The sequence below is a fragment of the Lactuca sativa genome, chromosome 1 (assembly GCF_002870075.4).
Source record: "Lactuca sativa cultivar Salinas chromosome 1, Lsat_Salinas_v11, whole genome shotgun sequence".
NCBI lineage: Eukaryota > Viridiplantae > Streptophyta > Magnoliopsida > Asterales > Asteraceae > Lactuca > Lactuca sativa.
This window is the reverse complement of record NC_056623.2, coordinates 8,899,241-8,918,148: the sequence shown is the minus strand read 5'-3', so window position 1 is coordinate 8,918,148 and position 18,908 is coordinate 8,899,241. Positions and strand designations below refer to the sequence as shown.

At 34.9% G+C, this 18,908-nt stretch overlaps 2 protein-coding genes and 1 long non-coding RNA gene across 4 annotated transcripts; all 3 read right to left on the bottom strand.

Moving 5' to 3' along the window:
• Positions 1-1,186: 1,186 nt before the first annotated feature.
• Positions 1,187-3,006, bottom strand: LOC111907994 (cell number regulator 2). The gene is made up of 4 exons (XM_023903806.3): positions 2,292-3,006; positions 2,125-2,196; positions 1,543-1,776; positions 1,187-1,352 (listed from the first exon to the last, which is right to left on the bottom strand). The coding sequence occupies exons 1-4, from the start codon at positions 2,656-2,658 to the stop codon at positions 1,267-1,269; spliced, it is 759 nt and encodes a 252-aa protein (XP_023759574.1). The 5' UTR covers positions 2,659-3,006; the 3' UTR covers positions 1,187-1,266.
• A 3,746-nt stretch (positions 3,007-6,752) lies between these two features.
• On the bottom strand, positions 6,753-12,976 carry LOC111907838 (PH, RCC1 and FYVE domains-containing protein 1). 2 transcript variants are annotated; one of them, XM_023903644.2, is made up of 9 exons: positions 12,393-12,976; positions 11,436-11,522; positions 11,251-11,340; positions 11,046-11,132; positions 10,840-10,959; positions 8,172-10,232; positions 7,668-7,814; positions 7,196-7,587; positions 6,753-7,083 (listed from the first exon to the last, which is right to left on the bottom strand). In XM_023903644.2, exons 1-9 carry the CDS (start codon positions 12,438-12,440, stop codon positions 6,918-6,920), a joined length of 3,198 nt encoding a protein of 1,065 aa, XP_023759412.1. In that variant the 5' UTR covers positions 12,441-12,976; the 3' UTR covers positions 6,753-6,917. The 2 variants fall into 2 exon arrangements, with proteins under 2 accessions (XP_023759412.1, XP_023759417.1); XM_023903649.3 differs by lacking the exons at positions 11,251-11,340; positions 11,436-11,522.
• A 4,639-nt stretch (positions 12,977-17,615) lies between these two features.
• Positions 17,616-18,461, bottom strand: LOC128126101 (uncharacterized). The gene is made up of 2 exons (XR_008223945.1): positions 18,338-18,461; positions 17,616-18,243 (listed from the first exon to the last, which is right to left on the bottom strand). It is a non-coding gene; the product is annotated as an uncharacterized LOC128126101 (long non-coding RNA).
• Between the last annotated feature and the right edge of the window lie 447 nt (positions 18,462-18,908).

Sequence of the window (18,908 nt, the reverse complement as noted above, 5' to 3'; positions counted from 1 at the left end):
GTGTATACGGTTTGTGGTTTGTGTCTTTATATTCGGTGGCGGATCATAGGTCAAAGTAAGGGGTATTCAAAAAATAAAATTGCTTAATATACAATAAAAAAAACCACAATTTCAATAAAAAAAAAAACGAGTAATTACATTTATATGTCTAGGGGGTATTGTGCTAATTCTATAAATCAGCTTGCTAAAGAATTTCGGTTTGAGGGTAGATTCCCTCAGAATAGGCATCTTCAAGGACTAAAGATGATTTTTTTGGAAACTACTTTGTCTTTGTCTTCTCTAAACAACAAGCAGCGACTCATTGGTTTCTTTACCGTTTTAGCACTTGCAAGACTCAAAATATCTTATATCGATTACTTCCTTCCTTTTGATTGTAAAGCCCGAGATCAGCCGAGGTTCTCTCTTGGCCGTCATAGCTAGGGCTTGAGAAGAGAGCTATTATAACACTCGATCTAAACCATCTCGCAGGTAGAAATCTTTTTAGGGGTATCTCGGGCTCTACATTGGATCCGTCTGTGTTCATATTGATGTATGGACACAACAACCGGTTCCGCTTCGTGTACGTTATTTATAACAAAGGTATAAATTTCATTGAACTCAAGGCATTTAACCCTCATATCGCAAAACTTCGAACGTATTTGATCAAGACTACGACTTTAGCAACCCATTAAATCATGAAAAACGTTTCCAACTTTTACCCAACAATCATCATCCTTTCAGGTATTTGGCTTTTCTGAAACCACCACCTTTGTGGAAATTGTAAATCGTTGTGGGCAACATGAATCGTCACGACCACAACCCACAACGACACACCGAGATGGTATGCACAGTCGTTGTTCGTGGCCACCTAGTCCACGAACTCGTTGATCGTATGTATACGAGAAGGTCTTATATTATATATGGCCTTATTTTGGCTAAAACTGAAGTTGGGTTCATTGCATGTGACACTCCAATTTCCAAAGTTTTGACCTACATTTCTGATTTCACCCCCATCAAAATTCAAACATATGTTTTATCAGGCAATGCTTATTCTAGAGTTTAACCATTTTCAACGACAATTGACTAAAAATGTTTTTTTAATCGTCCACTTTTCTACAGACAAAAACATATTTACATACATTCTTTTAATTAAACTGTTGTTTTCATAAAACTACAACCGTATCCAATAATATACAAAGAAATGGCATGGCAATCAAATTCGGTGGTTTGTAATGATCATTTTTAATTTGAAAAAATTACATTACAATAATTCCCTTTTTTTAATCTTCATCTTGACATCTCTTGCTCCTCTGGTGGTATCAATCGAAATACTGCCACTGCTTGACTTTCCCTCCTCTTGTTTTCATGCCATCCTATATATTTTTTTCACAAAAATAATAGTAGTATATTATTTATCAATTGTCATCCATACCTTAAAACTAATAACATTGGAATCACAAGATTCTTTCATTTTGCCTTTTATCAAACCACATTTTACAAAATTAAGGAGTAATCAATAATTGCATTGTGTATATGTGGGGAGAAGGAATGAGATCCAAGTACCGATTGAAACGTTGAAGCCTTGATGATCAAGCTCCCGATACTGTTGACATAAGGCACACCATCCGCAAAATGCATTGATCAAACAATCTTCAAGTAGGCTTCCTTTTAACTTGTATTTTTTTCTCATTTTAACACGATATAGACAAGTGTAAGGGAAAGTCAACCACAACATGAATATGAAAACAAAGCTCGCTGCTCCTAAACACGCACACAATGTCGCTGGTTCATACCAAGCTGCATCCATTTCCATGGTGAAAGAGAAGTTAACTTCAAAGTTCAAACATAATTTCAATCAAACAGTAGAATGTAACAGAATCAAACATGGGTTGTGAGCTATGAATCTGAGCTCATGGATTATTTATGTATAGACATGATCCCCATGAAAACAGTAATTGTAAATTTCTATACATCTAATGATACTCACATAACCGAAAAAGAAAACAAAAGGTGTTTTGCACGGTGGTCAGTGGTGGTGGTTTGGGGTTCAAACAATGAACTGATTGCAAGTTTCGATTGAATCAGTAATTTTAAATCTCCGATTGAATAATTGTTGAACGACAAGCAAATGTTCAAGTGACTTACGCGTATGTCCTTCCGTCAAAATCTCAGCGATCTCCCCAAACGTAATGCACGGACAAAGCGTCGTAACGAAACCTGAAATTTGGGGGTGAAATCGATCAAACGATTTCATATGACCGAATGAAGATGTAAATTTTGAAAATACGATTAAAAAATTTGCGATTACGTACAGTTTTTGATGTTGGAGGTACACTGGAAAAGACCGGTGGACCAATCTCGTTCATGATCCGGATACAAATGACCAGGATTTGATCTCCGGGGACTCAAGGAATAAGGATACCGTGCTCCTGATGACGACGCCCCCGGCTGCATGTGATAGAAATGTGGTGGAAGTGCTCCCGTCGTTCCTGGTTGAGATTGACCAGGAAACATCTGAGGGTTGTAGGTTTGGTAGTGCAGAGGCGGTGGTACTACCATTGTTGATTGTTGATAATGAGGCGTAGATTGCGACGTCACCGCCCATGGTGGTGGTGGTGGAGGCGGTGGCGGCGGCGGTTGTTCATGGTGTGACGATATCGGAGCTTGGTTGGGTTGCATGTGGGGCTCAATTTTGGACCCCACCGAGACACCAACAAGAGATGGCGATGGCGAATAATAAAATAGAGATGAAGAGGGAATTTGTGTCGCAATACAGCAAAAATGGATTTGTGAAGAATTGGAGGAGGAAAGAGGGAAGGGATTGAAGATGGTGAATGGTGGATGAAAATTGGATATCGGAGGTGACGATCGAAAAGAATAAAAGTTGACTTTGATGCTCAAAATTAGGAGGTTAAATATTGGGAAAGAAGTGTAAATATGGATTATATTTATATTTATATTTATATTTATAGGTTAATAATAATTAAATAGCAATCCTAGTTTCATATTTGTTCCACCAAACCACCACGTTGGTATCTCAAAAAAAAAAAAAAAAAAAAAAGTTATAAAGTTTTATCATACAACTTTTTTTCTTTTTGGTCATTCTTATAAGTTATAAGTAGGCTTTACATTTTAAGTAGAATTTCATCGTTAGGCAATATGTGTTTAATTGTAAACATATAATTTTGTTTTTGACATAATGATATATCTTCAAGTTCCAATCCGTTGGTATATTTACGTGCTCAAATAAAAACAATAAGTGATATTGATTTTAAAAGATAGAATTCAAGGATTTTATAGAATTTTTAAAAGTGACTATTAGGTTGGAAAGAATAGTGTTGTATTTTTATCTTCATGAGCTGAACTCAAATTATGTTTTAAGACTTGAAATGGGAGAGTCATATAGAGATCACGTAACCAAAAACTTGTGGGGAAAGGAAAAGTGAGAATGTGGGTGGGGGTCTAGAGGGAGAGAGACCCATTTTTATTTTTATTTTTAATTAATTAAGTATATATAAAAATCAAATATAAAATAAAAGGAGTAAAAAAAATTTTCTACATAGGCCAAAAACCAACCACATAAAACAGCTAAAATCATATAGACAAACACGTAAAGGTTTTCATAATTGTAGCCAGTTAACTAAGTTCCGGTAAGCAACATGGGCCAATTGTATAATTTTGTCAAAAATCAACCAAAATAAGAATCAAGCCAAAAGTATACAAAACGAATAAAAAACAAACAGAAAATAAAATAAAAAATATGACAAATTTCAAAAGCTAAAAGACTTGCTAAAATATATAATGACATTTGATGAACCAAACCTAGCATCCGGAACCCCACTAGGTGACTAGGATATGGATGAATGGGTCGACATTCAATGATTCAACCTCCAAGGATCATGTCCTTTTGAGTAGGGGCTACAATATTGTCATTTAAATTGGTGTCGAAAAGTTCAATCCGAAGACAACCCATATAATATTTATGTCGTATTGCTCAACCCTAATTTGAATAAGTTAAACATAGACACGACTTGCATAACCCATTTAGTAAGAAGGGTTCAAAGGTTCGTAGGTATAATTCAAGTTCGTGGGTCACATGAAAAGAATTAAAACCATGCCCATTGGTGACAACAAACCTAGTTGGTTGTGAAAATAATATTAAAAATTTAAGAAATTGGGACAAAACCCACCGACGCAGCAGTGGAAACATCAACTAGCTAGTTGTGATTACTTTTCTTTATTTTATACCATGTGCCTTCGTACCAATTAAACCTTAGATTTTTATAGAATAAAATTGTATAGTTAAGAAAATTTAACATTATCCATTTCAAAAAAAAAAAATACTGAAAATCATAAATTCTTTTACCCATAAAAAGAATATGATATCATATATCTCCATATCCAATCCTCATTTCGTATTTTAATCCCTTTTTATTTGTATTTTCTAAATATGAATGGTGAGCTTCCAAATTTTTATATAAATCTTAGACTTTCAAAATTGTTTTATGCTTAGTATTTTGAAAACTCTCCATTTTTTTTAAATCCCAACCAAAATCTTCTCACAAATAATTTTCAAACATCACAAAATATTAAAAAACATCCACGAGGAAATAAATGAGATGTTGCAGAAAATGTCACTTTAATGTCAGCATAGTGTTTGCTAGTGAAGATAAGGAGCGTGGAAAAAACCAGAAAAAAAAAAAAAACATCATTGTGGGCACAAATAAAGCAACTGTAAGATGTTGAAAATCCAAAAAAAAAAAAACAAACTAAATAGCAGGAGCGAAGATCAAATGAGAGGTCGTTTTAAACGGCTTAGGAAAAATTGCAGAAATGCAAGGCAGCTATGCGGGTCTTGGTGTATGGGACATCAGCAGATGCACAAGATGAATATATGAGAATGAGTGAAATTGTAACAAGGGATGTTGTAATAAAGTTCGTAGAAGGTGTGATTTCATGTTTCGATGAAAAGTATCTTAGAATGCCAAATGAAGCTGATTTGGCAAGACTACTTCATGTGGGGGAGAAACGTGGATTTCTAGGTATGATAGGAAGCATTGATTGTATGCACTAGACATGGAAAAATTGTCTCACTGCTTGGGTTGGACAATATACAGGTAGAAGCGGTAAACAAACAATCATTTTGGAAGTCGTTGCGCTGTATGACTTATGGATATAGCATGCCTTCTTTGGAACACCAGGTACGTGCAATGACTTTAACGTCCTCCATCGGTCTCCTATTTTTGATGATGTCCTAGCAGGTAGGGCACCAAACGTGAGTTATATCATGAATGGTCGGGAAAATAATATGGCATATTATCTCACTGATGACATATATCCCTCATGAGTTGTTTTTGTCAAGTCAATAACTTCCCTTCAACTTCGAAAACACAAGTTGTTTGCTAAACATCAAGAGTCCGCTAGAAAGATGTTGAATGAGCATTTGGAGTTCTACAAGCTCGTTTTGCATTTCTTCAAAACCTATGTATTTTGTGGGACAAGGATATGATGGAGAAAATTATGATTGCATGTATTATCATTCATAATGTGATTATGGAGGATTAACGTTGTACATACCTTCACTATTATGATCCATCCGAATTTCTAAATGATAGGCCTACTAACCGGAGACGAAGAACATATATTGAAGATAACGATCAAAATTTAAAATATTTCACTCAACGAATTGCAAATCTATCCAGTTATATGACCAATATGGCCAACTTCGCAATAGATAAGCTCATAACATTCTAAAAAACAATTTTTTTTTTTGGAAAGGGAACTTCCCTAACGAGGGTTTCCGGGCCAGCTTACGCGCACCGACTAATCCCCCGCTGCAAACATGAGACTTTTCCTCATGCCCTGGAGTCACTGCAGGCGAACCTCCATGGCCACAAGGGCTGAGTAGTGCCAGGATTTGAACATGGGTCAATAGGTTATCCACCATATCTTCCACATGTCTTACCAAGTCACCACAACCTATTGAGCATATATGGCAAAAATTTGAAATTAATGGATAATTATATGGTTTGCATCTTCCATATCTATAATCTTGTATTTCATGTTTTGATTGTAACTTTGTTTATCTATTTTATTAAGTTTGTTTTATAAATATAATTTTTTTTTTAGTTTTATATTTAAGGTTAAGAAAAATTAATAGAACTAAATAAAATATTTTTTAATTTTCCTAATAAATATTAGTAGAATAAAAAATAATCTTAAAGTCTATTACTACTTATAGAATAAAAAAGTGGTTTGCTAAGGTCGTCCTGTATACTTGCAATGAACATGCTCGTTGAAGTGAAAAAGAAAAACTATTTATTTAATGGATAGTTGGATTTGTTTTAGTTGTAAACAGGAGTACTCTATGTCTTTACCTATTAGTCCTTACTCTCTTTTTTTCTAATAAATATATGTTTAATTGTTTAATCTAAAAAATTAAACGGGCTCAAGGATCAACCCGCAATGAACTTCTAAAATCTTTTAGCGGTTGACTTTTTTTTAAAAGAAACTATAATTAAAGAAAATTTGTATATGGAAATATGAACTTAAATGATTTAAAAGGTAATTCAAATAGCTTATAGTTGTTATCTTTTGAGTAATTTTTCATCTTTCAAAAACTTAAACTAACACCTACTTACTTGTCCGGCTATTTTAACAAACATGCCCTAAATAGACACCTACCTAATCTACTAATTTGCAATTCATGACAGTCTGGTTCACCTGGAAAAAGAAGGTAGGCTAAAGCACGACACGCATGGTAACAGCAAGTGTTTGAGTGAAATCAATTTTTGCACCCCCCCACTAGATATAAATTACAAAAATAAAATTTATATATTATACGAAATAAAAACTAAAAAATTGGGGCGACACATACGCTATCTTTTGCTAACATCCATGATGCATGAAACAATTACACCGGTAGAAGTGGTGGTGATCTAATACTTGGGAGATCCAGCTGACCTGCGAGGGCCGGCAGTTGGTGCTGAAGAAACAGATGACTTACTACTTGATGATGATCCACGAACGTTGTATCTTTCGTACACTTGTTCACGGTTTTCCGACCACCATGTCTCCGCTTGATGCTCCCCAAATCTCCTTCGACTGTAAATATAATTATAAATACAACCTTTTTATTTTTTACCCATCCTCATAAGCAATATGGGAAATAATTGCTGTATTATGGGTAAGAAAGTGTAAGTATAATATAGCATACCTGAAGCGGACTCTTTTGAGATCTCTAGTTCCATCACGGAGAGCCACTAGGGTTATGTACACACCAGGCTCATACTGTTCGATCCATTCAGCCTCCACTTGTTGTTGTTGATTACTACCACCAGCTGTTGCTGTTGCTGTTGCTGTTGTCTCACTGGGAACAGGAACAGGAGGAGGACTCAAACTGTTATTTCCATCTTCTTGTGCTGACAATATATCCTTACCCTCCTCTGTCACATGCATTGCTCCATTTGGATATTCATTCTCAACTTTATCATTTGGTGTCCAAATATCATTGGCATCACCATTTTGCTCCAACACACTTGCTGACTTTACCCGTATGCTCTCAAAGTCATACGATCCAGCTGGCAATCTCTCTGCCATATCCTTCAGCTGCATACATATATTAATTTTTATATACAACCAAACAAAACAGGCAGCTCAACCCGACTACAAACAAACTTGGTTCTCACCTGAGCTGTCAGCGACTTAATCACATCTTTTGCAGCTTTACATTTAGCAGATTCCTCTGCAGCCAACACCATGGCCTCCTGAGATTTCTTTCTTGATTTCTCAAGCTCTGCTTCTTGCATATCACATTCTCGCATCAAGCTCTCAACCTTAACAACAATAGACCCACACATAAATGCTCATCTATGAGATTAATTGACAAGAAATAACTAACACACTTGCATTTATTTGTAGCATCCTCTTTTCTACTTTCAAAGGTTTTCATATTAGTACATTATACTTTCAAAATTCTAGCAATAAAATTGCTTTGTAGTTGGATGATATGTATTGTTATAATTTATAACCTACAATTGGGTAGACTTTTCGAAGTACAATGCTGTAATAGAAAGAAACAAAAGTAGGATGTTATAATAAACATATCAAGGAAAGTATGTTGCTAATGTTTTGCATTCAACTCTTTTATTACTCAAACAAAACACAAATTAGCACGCCCTATTGAAACATACCTGCGCACGCAACTTAAGAACTTCTTGATTCAAGAGGTCATTTGTTTTCTTCAAACTATCAGAAACACCTTTAGAAAACGAAAGCCCCGAAGTTGTAGGAACCGGTGTTGCAGAACGTGGCGGGCTCGCTTTCCTCGAGAACGGTGACACAGACCGGGAACTAACACTCGACTGAGTCACAACCGGTTTCGGAATCGCACGCCGGAAATCACCATACAACACAACATCTTTAAGCTGCATCAATGGAGCCTGAGATGATCTACCAAGAAATGTGTCGCCTTTCTTCCCTTGCTTAGCCGCTTTATTATCCAAAAGCTTAATCAAATCTTGATTAGACACCACCCCCGATTTCGCTAATCTCAAATCCGCCTTATCAAGCCTGTCCTTGTTCTCTCCCGAAAGCCGGGGTTTCACATTCCGTCTACTATTGATTCCACTTTCCGCCATTTTACTTAACTTTGTAAAACAGGAATCACACACGCGATACGGTTTTCCAGGGTTTGGAGCCAGAGCAGCTCGTGGTGCTTTTTTTGAACTACATGAATGGCAGTGGACAAGTCCACAGTTGTAACAATTGTGTCTCTTTCTAGTGAACCCGAAAGCCTGTCTACAAGATGAACACTGAGATTGTTCAGCACCAGACACCCATTTATGAACACAAATAGCTGCAGTATAATTTGAACCACAAGATATGTATTTTACATGTCTGTCCTTTAAAGATTCAACAAGAGTCGGTGTTTTACGGTCTTCAATATCTCCATGGCCCAACCTTCCGTTCGCCCCTTTCCCCCATGTAAAAACCTCGTTTTTCGAAGTCAACACCGCAACATGATACGCACCACAAGCGATTTCATCAACGGATGAAATGACGAGTTTACCCTCGACCAAACACGGTAGCTTCCCGTCACATTGCGGGTTCCCGAGTTGACCGTACACCGTGCTTCCCATTGTGTAAACTTGTCCGGATGTGGTCAAACCAACGGTCAAACTATGACCGCAAGCAACTTTGTTGAAATTGTAATCGATGAGAGCCGGGACACATGTCGGTTTGAGTCGTGGTTCTTTATCGCCGTGTCCAAGGCGGTTTTTGTCCCCGTCACCCCACGTGAAAAGCTTTCCGGAAGAAACATTGGAACCGGATTGAGTTACAATAACATCGACCACAGCCGCCGTGTGCCAGACACCACATGCAACAGCCACCGTTCGCAAACCGGAAAGCGAGTCGACTTCTTTCGGGTAGGACACGTTTTCCCGGTCACCGTGCCCTAAAACGCCAAAAGTCCCATCACCAAATGTAAAAAGCTGCCCGGTGGATGTAATTAAAGCGGTGTGCCATGGCCCGCATGTGACCGAAGAAACTTGAAGCCCTTCGAGTGGACCGGAGATTCGCTTTGGTATCCAATGACTGACATCTGTCCCGTGCCCGAGAAGCCCGACATTGTGGGTCCCGTCACCCCATGTGTAAAGCTCACCAGAGGAAGTAACTGCACATGTGTGAAACTCACCACACGCGACAAAATCGATGTTTGAGACAGTTAAAGATTCGACTAACCGCGGTTGGGTCACGTCTTTCCCAACCCCGTGACCGAGCCGCCCGCCCGATTCCTCGCCCCATGTGAAGAGTTCGCCTTGGCGGGTTACTAGGGCAGCGTGGCGGACCCCACAGGCGATATGATTAACATCTAAAACGACATTGGATTCTAAGGGTTTTGGGAGAAGGACATCGGTTCTTGTGTTGGAAGGGTTTATGGTTCGATCTGGGCCTAGTTTGATGACATTTTCGCATATTACTTCACCCCATATGTACACGTCACCTAAAGCATCACAGTCATCTGGGCCCGACCCATGACTGGATGTACTTGGTGCACTAGAGACACTAACCCTAAAAGTATCGGAACTTGAACCTTTTAGTTGCATGTTTGTTTGCTCCAAAACTGCATGCGACCTTTCAAAATTGGAAGAAGTTTTAGGGGAAGTAGTTGGGTTTGAACTTGAACTAACAGAAACGTCTGGAGTAACTGAACTGTCGCTTGCACTGTTTGATGCTAGATCTTTGTTATCCTGAAATCAATTGACCATAAATAACACCAATAAGAAACAATATCCAAGAATATGCCTTAAAGATAGCAAATATATTTATGTTTTTTATCATTATGCTAGAAGAATAATTAACTTAAATACCATGTAAGTGGATTTTGTACGGATGAAGCGTTTTACATTAAGAATTGATAGTCATACCAAAATGAAAAAATATTGTTTTTTAGCGACAATTTAAAATATCAAGTTAGGTTTAACGCATATTTATGCAATAGAATTTCATACTGTGGACGAAATATGCAAATCACGTTTCATTCGATGACATAAATGTGCAACACAATGTTTCAACTCTTTACAAAAATATGTAACAGTTCTTCACTTCTTTTAACATATTATGCAGCAGCAAAGTTTCACCTTTTTACCAAATTATGCAGCAAATTTGCATCTTTTGACTCCTAGTCCTAAATTGAAACGCCATTGCATATTTTGAATAAAAAAAACAGTTTGTTGCATTGATTGGGAAGAAGGTGAAACATTGTGCATATATACGCACTTAACCCTATAATTTACAGAAACTCTTCAGATAATTTATGGTAATGTTAGCTTGATAAGAAATGGGAGGAAAACATACATCAAGGTAAAGGCCTCCGTCACTCCATCCATCAATTTTGGAACGCCCTCCTTGCCAAGATGAAATCAGTGCTTTGAGGCCTGCTATCCACACTTCAGCCTCGACTTTGTCCTTGCAGATCTAAATTATAAGAGAATTAGGTCCACTTAATCTAAAAAAACAAATTACCTGATTCATCATTCATTTGACAACAGTAAATTACTCACCAAATCAAGAGATCGTTTCCCGTTGTTGTATACGAGAGAAAATGAAAGATAGTCTTTTTCAGGACGCAAATAACGCCGGAAAACAGCCTGGTGATAGATCATTAAGAAAAACATTACTCAAAAGATCCACTTATCGAACATATGCAAGAAACCAAAAGGCATTATGATATGTAATCCATGCTTAAAAAGATTGTGGATGTCTCACAGTTCTTTGTCCAGGAATAATTCTAGAAACTGAGGCTAATTTCAAGCTCCTTTCACCACTACCCGAAATCCAAATTAGAGATAATTCATCCTAAAGATTCAAATTGAAGCAATTAAGCAAAAAAAAAAAAAAAGAATTGATATGTAGTTGTCAGTACAATGAAAATAACAACTTGAAAAACTCACATGGGAAAGTCTAAATGGACAAAATTTGGGCTTCCCCTTGCGACCATATTTAAGTAACTGTGCGCCCTTCTTCAGAGCAATTAATGCCTGAAAAAGGTTAGACTAAATAAGAAAGGTGGAATTGACAGTTACAGAATTATGTGAAAACAGAATAATTGTTCAATCAACAATACTTCCCTAATTGGGTGATAGATAGTCACTTTTATTTATTCACTAATGCTCATTCGTTTGTAATAAAAAGATTACACCTTTTTGTTTCTTAACCTAGTATGAATTTTGTGATTTTCATGTTAATCACTCAATAAAACTTATCCAATTTATTATGTCCCTTCATACTAGATCTATTTCCCTGTACTTACATTTTAACTTATTTTGTTTGCCAAATGGCAGGTATGCCCCACACACCATGACTTAATTTCTAGTTTAGACTTTTAGTTAGAGACATTTTTTGCTCCATGTGCCATGACTACTATGGGAATCATAAAATTCATATATCCCCAACAAAAGTTAGGTATCTTATACATGATACATCCAGAAGAATTCATGTCATCCTTACACAAACTTCCTCCTTCCATTACTGCATTCAGGACATGTTGTCCTCATGGTGGCACATGAAGAATGTAACCTAAGAGGCTAAGACCTTAGGTTCCATGGGAGATATTGCCATTTTAAGTTATGCCAATAAAGGAATGGTACACCCTAAATGCTCATCTTGAAAATTTAGTTCTTGCACAGGACATAAACTAGAAACTTATAAACCTAACTACTTCCCCAGCACCATCAAACAGAGCCAAGCTTCTTTGTCAACGTTCAAGGTGCCGATGAAATTTTTGCCCATTATATTTCTTAATAAGCCCTAGATTTTTCTATTTATTCCAAAAAATATGCCCAGACTTCCATTATAATAAATATTATGTATCTTAGCATAAGATGTATTAGAGAGTTGATAAGATATACCTGCTCAATGTCACGATCGGCGTTACCGTAGCTAACAAGATCTGCCATTCCATGTGACGAATTCACCGGACCACCACCAGCACCGCCACCAGACGCCGCTGTAATCTCCGGTCATTATCAATCGAAATCACACACTTTCTTCCGTCCACTACCATCAACGTTTCACTTCACACGTAACCCTCATAAAACAAGTACTAACAAAAATAGTCGTAACAGCACAATAAAAATATACAAAACTCCTTTCAAAACCCTAGAAAGCACCAACTCCTCCCCTCAGATCTACAAACCGCCTAGATGATCAGTTAAAAATCAAAGCATTTCAGTTCTCTTTGAAGTCTTCAACCACCGTTTAGGAGAAATAGGGGAACTTCAGATGCTCACGCCGGCTAGTATCTAGAAAACGGTGAAGAGACCAAAGATGTTTGAAACGAATTACCGGTGGCGGCTCCGGCAGAGGAAAGAACCGAATTGAAGAAGGGGGTGGCGTCCGAGAAGGTTCAGAGTCAAAGATGGCAAAAGAGAAGAATTCCGCCACAGAGAGAGAGAGAGAGAGAGAATGGAAAAATAATAATAATGAGGAGACAATTTCTATTTCCAACGCCTAGCTTTTTCTTTTCATCTTTTTATTATTAAAAATTAATGCTAGCATTTTTATTTTTGGTTGCCATAAAACATGAAAAACATTTTTAAAACTTAAAAAAAAATTATATTAAAACTCTTAAGTGCTTCTTCAAACCATTTTCTATTGCGCGGCGCAGCACAAGCACAGTATTTTTCCTCTCGTAGTAGTTTGTTTTTGGAAGGGCTTCAGACTACAAAATCTATGTGCGTGTGTTGCATAACGCAACACTTGACTTGGCTCTTTAAACCTCTTCACCTTTTATTTTTTCCAAATGTTTATTCTAGAATTTTGGTATAACTTTTTTTTTTACAGCTTTGATTTCTTAAAACTTTGATTTACGGATTTGACAAAATTTCTTTTTATAGATTCCACAAATTTTTTAAACTTGATTTCTTAAAAAAAAAAAAAAGAAAAAAAAGAAAAAAAAAAAACTTTGATTTTTTAACTTTTCTACCATTTCTGTTAATAATATTTTCGGTTTCAGTTGCATCTTTTTTAACGTATGTAATTTTTTACGAACTTTGTAGACATTGTTTTCAATACTTTCTTATTTTTTTTATCATTTTCCTTTTTAATGTTTTTTAAAATTAGTTTTTTTCTAGAATAAAACCGTTATCTTCTTTTATATTTTTGTAAGTTTTTTTTTAAGTTTTATATTTTTGTTTTTTTACATATTCTTTTTAATATTCTTTTATTGTTTTAAAACTAGAATTGTTAAAATTTTGGTGATGAGAACTATTTTCAGTTATAAAATTAGTTTATTTAAATTGTAGTTTACTGCAACGGTTTGTAGATGTTAAAAAACAAACATGTTTTTTATTATAAGTTGCAGCTGTTTATTCCACCTCTTCTCCTACAAAGGATTGCAGAGGTGGTCCACAGACTTCATGAATTTTCGCTTCGAAAAAACAAACAACACCTTACTTTTGTATAAAAAACTAGTATTTGAGCCTTCACTTTGTCGTAAATTTTTATGTGTTATTTTCTTACTTATTAAGCATGTGAATTGTTTAAATTAGTACATCATATCACAACTTTTAAAAAAACAATAAAAGATTAAAAGAAATTGGCATTTAGTGATTTATAGTAGCTTTTATGGAGTATTTTTTGTAAATTGGATATATATATAGAATAATCCGTAAGAATGTAGGGTCCATAGTTGTAAAAAGAGTTGTACAATGTGCATTATAAGTAAATTTGAAAAGAGTTTGGAGATATTTTTATAAGTTGGATGGTTTTTGGATAATCCATGAAAATGTAAGGGCCATTACTGTAAAATAAAGTTGTACCTTATGCATTGTAAGTATCACTTTTAAGAGCTTAGGTGCTATTTTGTAACTTGGATTTTTTTGAATAATTCATAAAAGTATAAGGGTTATAACTAAAAAATAAAATTTGTATATGATGCATGAATATTTGCACTTTTAGCTCTTTGACTAAAAGACAAAATTACCTTTTAATAATATACATAAAGATGGATTTGTGTTTTGCGGAGAGTATTTTGGAGCTTTTAGTTTCTAACGTCTAACAACATTCACCGTTTTGAACAGAAAACCATGTTTGGCTATATGAGTGGCGACATGAGCAGCTTAGGGCATGTAGACTCATACAATATCCACATATTCATTGACCAAACTCATTCAATGTTGTTGTCGCTGACATAAACAGTCCAAGGTCTACAGAAATAGTCTCTCGCAACACAGCTCTACACTTATCCGTAGACAGGTGCAAACTCTTGATATGAGAAATCGTACGAGAGATCCCTTTACCGCCAACTTTATCATTCGGGCAACAATGAAACCCCCCGAAAAGGACACAAACAAATTCCGCTCGCATATGCATGAGAAGACACCATAAACAAACAAACAAATCTTATTAAAGCCTCAAAGGGAGGCTCAGAATGAGAAACAGAAATCCAAAGTAAAATGTGACACTCCAACAAAAGATTGGAGTGCACAATGAAAAGCCACATTGGGAATAGACTATACATCTTCTTGAGTTCTAAAATGGCTGTAACACTTGAAAACTCATTTAGATATTCTATCGAACACGTGACGGACAGAAAAATAAATGTTTGATTTGCACCAATGAAGCTTGAGAATTTAACCCATGCATAATATTCAAGCTTGAGAATTTTATCTTTTTGGCATACGTTTTAATGCCAAGTGACACTATTAGCCATTCTAATGACCGAAAAGTATGAGGACAGTTTGGTTTGTAACTTATGTTTGTTAACGTATGTATTATACATGGTTCGTGTCTAGTTAGCCCAACGGGCTTTGGCCCTTATATGTATATATTTAGCCGGATTTCTCTTGTACGTTTTTATATTTGTTGTTTGATGGACCAATGAGATATGAAATTAATCAATTTTGTTATTATTACGACATATTTAGATATTTCGTCCATTTTTATGCATTTATATAAAAGTACAACTTACTCCCAATTGATAATTTCAAAAGACTTAAAAACTTATATCTCTAAAAATGTCGAATGGATGGTTGGTGAGTTGAAGTGTAAGTGTTGATGAACACATTTAATGACATATATGAGCATTGATGTGGATGATGAGGTACATATGATCTCAAGTTTCAACTAACAGGACGTGGATCACAAGTCACCACATCAAATGTATCTTCTACCTACCATTTATGTATTGGTTCAATAACAATTATCAATTCATTTATTGTTTCGTAAAAAAAAATGGGATTTAATATTGTTAATGCTAATAGTTTTTGTTGTTGATCATATCAATATTTCAAAAGAAATAACTTTGCTCAATATTAACGTATAAGATAATAATTATCATATAGTTTATTTGTATATTTATATATTTTATTTTAACTTTTTTTTTTATAAATAATATTGTATTTTCAAGTTTTTTATTAAAATGGCATACATTTAAAAATCTATCTAGTTGTAACGGTACCTATATTTTGTTCTTTAGGACATTATAATAAAAAGTATATATGAATTTTTCAAAATAAAATTATATAAAAATGGATAAATATAAAGCACAAAATAAATCAATAAAAATACTTTAACATTAGAGTAAATTACACGAATGGTCCTTTATCTTTACAGTTTTTTCTAAAATGGTCATTACGGAACTTTTTTCCCTCATACAATCCCTACGGAACAAACATTACACACAAAAGTGTGTTGTATCTCTCTTCAGTCCAAGTGTGTTGCCATCTATTTTTCTCGCTTCCCAATCTCTACCCGCCTCTTCTCGTAACCCTAGCTTGGACTCCCTTTCTCGCTTAATGTTTCCATTTTTTCTCTCCATGTTTTCGTTAATTCATGTGTATTAAATCAGATTACAATTCTCGGCATCCAATTTCTTTATTAGGTAAAAAATAATTTTACGATTAAACGGTTATAGCATTACTACGTTTTCTCATTTTTGCTTGATTTTAAACACTAACGTAAACCCTAAACTAAAATAGTTGATACTGAGCGCTTTAGGGTGCTTGGTGTTGAGCATGGATGTCTTTCACCCTTCAAAGTAGTGGTATAACTTAATTTGTTAGCTATTTATTTCATAAGAAATGGAAAAAACATAATGCTCTACTTGTGATGATATTTTTTTTTTCATTAGATATATCAATATGGTTCTTCACTACTGACCAAGGGTTGTCGTACTTACACCATGAAAACAGGCTCTTAAGTTTTCATTGAATTCACAAAGGAAGGTTGTATGGCTAATATAATTATCTTATGTTATAAATTTGAAACCATTTTTCAAATGCAATGTTTTTTTGTTTAGTTCAAATTTTTTTGTATCATGAGTTAAAAAGGGTGATGGACTTGTGGTCAATGGAGGAATGACGATATTTATAGTTTTTTATATCGATTCAATCTGTTGACAAGTAAATAAAGATTGTGGTGACAAAGAGCATTATTTTTTAGAAGATGATGATCAAATAAAAAATGGTAGTAGATTGTTATTTATTAGACTTCATTTTTTTCTGTTGCATTTTTATTTATTTTAAGTATATTGCACTTGTTATTTATTTTAAATATATTGTATTTAGTGGCATTTGTTATTTATTTTAAGTATATTGCATTTGTTTTTGGTGAAACAACAATGAACTTTATTTTTTGTTTTCTGATAGTATGATACTTTTATATTTTTTATATACACAAATAAATGGTAGTACATTGTTATTTATTGTATTAACCCCTAAATTAATGTTTACTCCTTGATTAGTATTTTTGTAATAAAGAAATAAAGTCAAAATATGATGCTATATTATCCAATATTGTATAAAAAATCATTTTAATATATCAATTATGCATTGTGTTTTTTCTTTTTGAACTGTCGTTCCAACGGGTTTAAACCGAGTATTAAAATAAAAAATCCAAACCACATTGTGATCTAGTCCTAACTGAAGCTGGAGAAAATCAAAATCTTCGAAGCAAAAATCAAAGATGGAAATCTGGATACTGACGAAGATGGAGGTTGAGGATGACCATGAACACAAAAAGAAGTTGGAACAAATCTATAGAACCCCCCCCCCCCCCCCCCCCCCCCCCCCATCTTCAAAGCTTTGTCCAAAAAAATTAAAATGTGGGTCGTTTTCATATTCTCAAAGCACTGAAACTGAATTCGTTTTTCGTGTTCATCTTCTTCAACATACATACACATACAAACAATGATAGACACGGACACCTGCAAATCAAAACAGTGAAAGAGAGCTATGAACTTGTTGCAGGAAACTACACTTTGAATCCGTGAACTTGTTACCCTCCCTTTAATCCAATCAGTTAATGAAATTTCAAGGCACAACAGAAAACTCAAAAGAATTAAACCAAACTTTGAACTAATATAAGCTTTGATTGTGTGTTCATCGATGCTTTTAAGAGCCTCAAAACCCAGAAAACGCAATCCTAGAAAAAAACAAAACCGAAGTTTTCAAGCACCTCTAAATCATTGATACATGTAAGAAATATGGCAAAAAGCCTCCAATTCAGGTGCAAATTGGCCAGAGGCCAAGTCAACATTGTTTTAACAAAGCGATCATTTAGGGAGTCTTTCGATTCTTAAATCAATGGGTTCCATTGATCAATTTGGAAATTAAAGGCGTTTTCTGAGTTGATGAACCTGATGAAGAACCTTGTTACAGGAAACATCTTCTCGATTTGGAAGAGAAATGGATTGTTAACAAAATCAAAGTTGGTGACGGTCGTCTTCATCAACATCAACACCAACCACCACCACACCTTCTGTGAATCAAATTTCAAGATCAGGTCGTCTTAACTGGTCTCAAGTGATTCAAAGATAAGGGGATGAAGAGAATATGATCAGCGTATGATGTACCTTCTTTCTCTCAATTGTTGGGATTACACAAAGAAAAGATAGGGCTTCATATACCTTTATGAGAGCTAAAGAGATGGGGTAGATCGTAGATGACAACAGGGGAAAAAGAAAAACGCGGGGTGAGGGTGTTGGTGTTTTTTCTCTGATGTGTCGATCGATATATATATATATATATATATATATATATATATATATATATATATATATATATATATATATATATATATATATATATATATATATATATATATATATATATATATATGGGTAAGATTTTATTTTATTTACATACCAAAATAAATAAAGGGAATAGAAAACAGAAATGAAAAGAGTAAAATCGATTTTTCAAGTGTATCAGGAACCAAAAAAACATAAAACCTTGATTTTGGACCTTCCATGCAAGTTGGAAATTTTTTGGACCCTATCCAAAGTTTTTTGAATACCACAAGGACCAATCTTGCAGTTTTATCTATTTTAACATTATTGACAATATTGCAAAAATAATCCATGTGGTTGGGAAAATTACGTGGTTTTGGTCCAAAAAGGTTTGGTGGTGCATCAGTGGTTCGAT

Bases quoted from the DNA above. Each gene is read 5' to 3' on its own strand.
- LOC111907994 (XM_023903806.3), bottom strand. From the start codon at position 2,658: ATGCAACCCAACCAAGCTCCGATATCGTCACACCATGAACAACCGCCG. The intron at 2,197-2,291 runs GTACGTAATCGC...CCCAAATTTCAG, and splicing joins TACCTCCAACATCAAAAACT to GTTTCGTTACGACGCTTTGT. The intron at 1,777-2,124 runs GTAAGTCACTTG...AAATGGATGCAG, and splicing joins TTTGACGGAAGGACATACGC to CTTGGTATGAACCAGCGACA.
- LOC111907838 (XM_023903644.2), bottom strand. From the start codon at position 12,440: ATGGCAGATCTTGTTAGCTACGGTAACGCCGATCGTGACATTGAGCAG. The intron at 11,341-11,435 runs GTGAGTTTTTCA...TTGAATCTTTAG, and splicing joins GTCCATTTAGACTTTCCCAT to GATGAATTATCTCTAATTTG. The intron at 7,084-7,195 runs GTATGCTATATT...TTATATTTACAG, and splicing joins CTCAAAAGAGTCCGCTTCAG to TCGAAGGAGATTTGGGGAGC.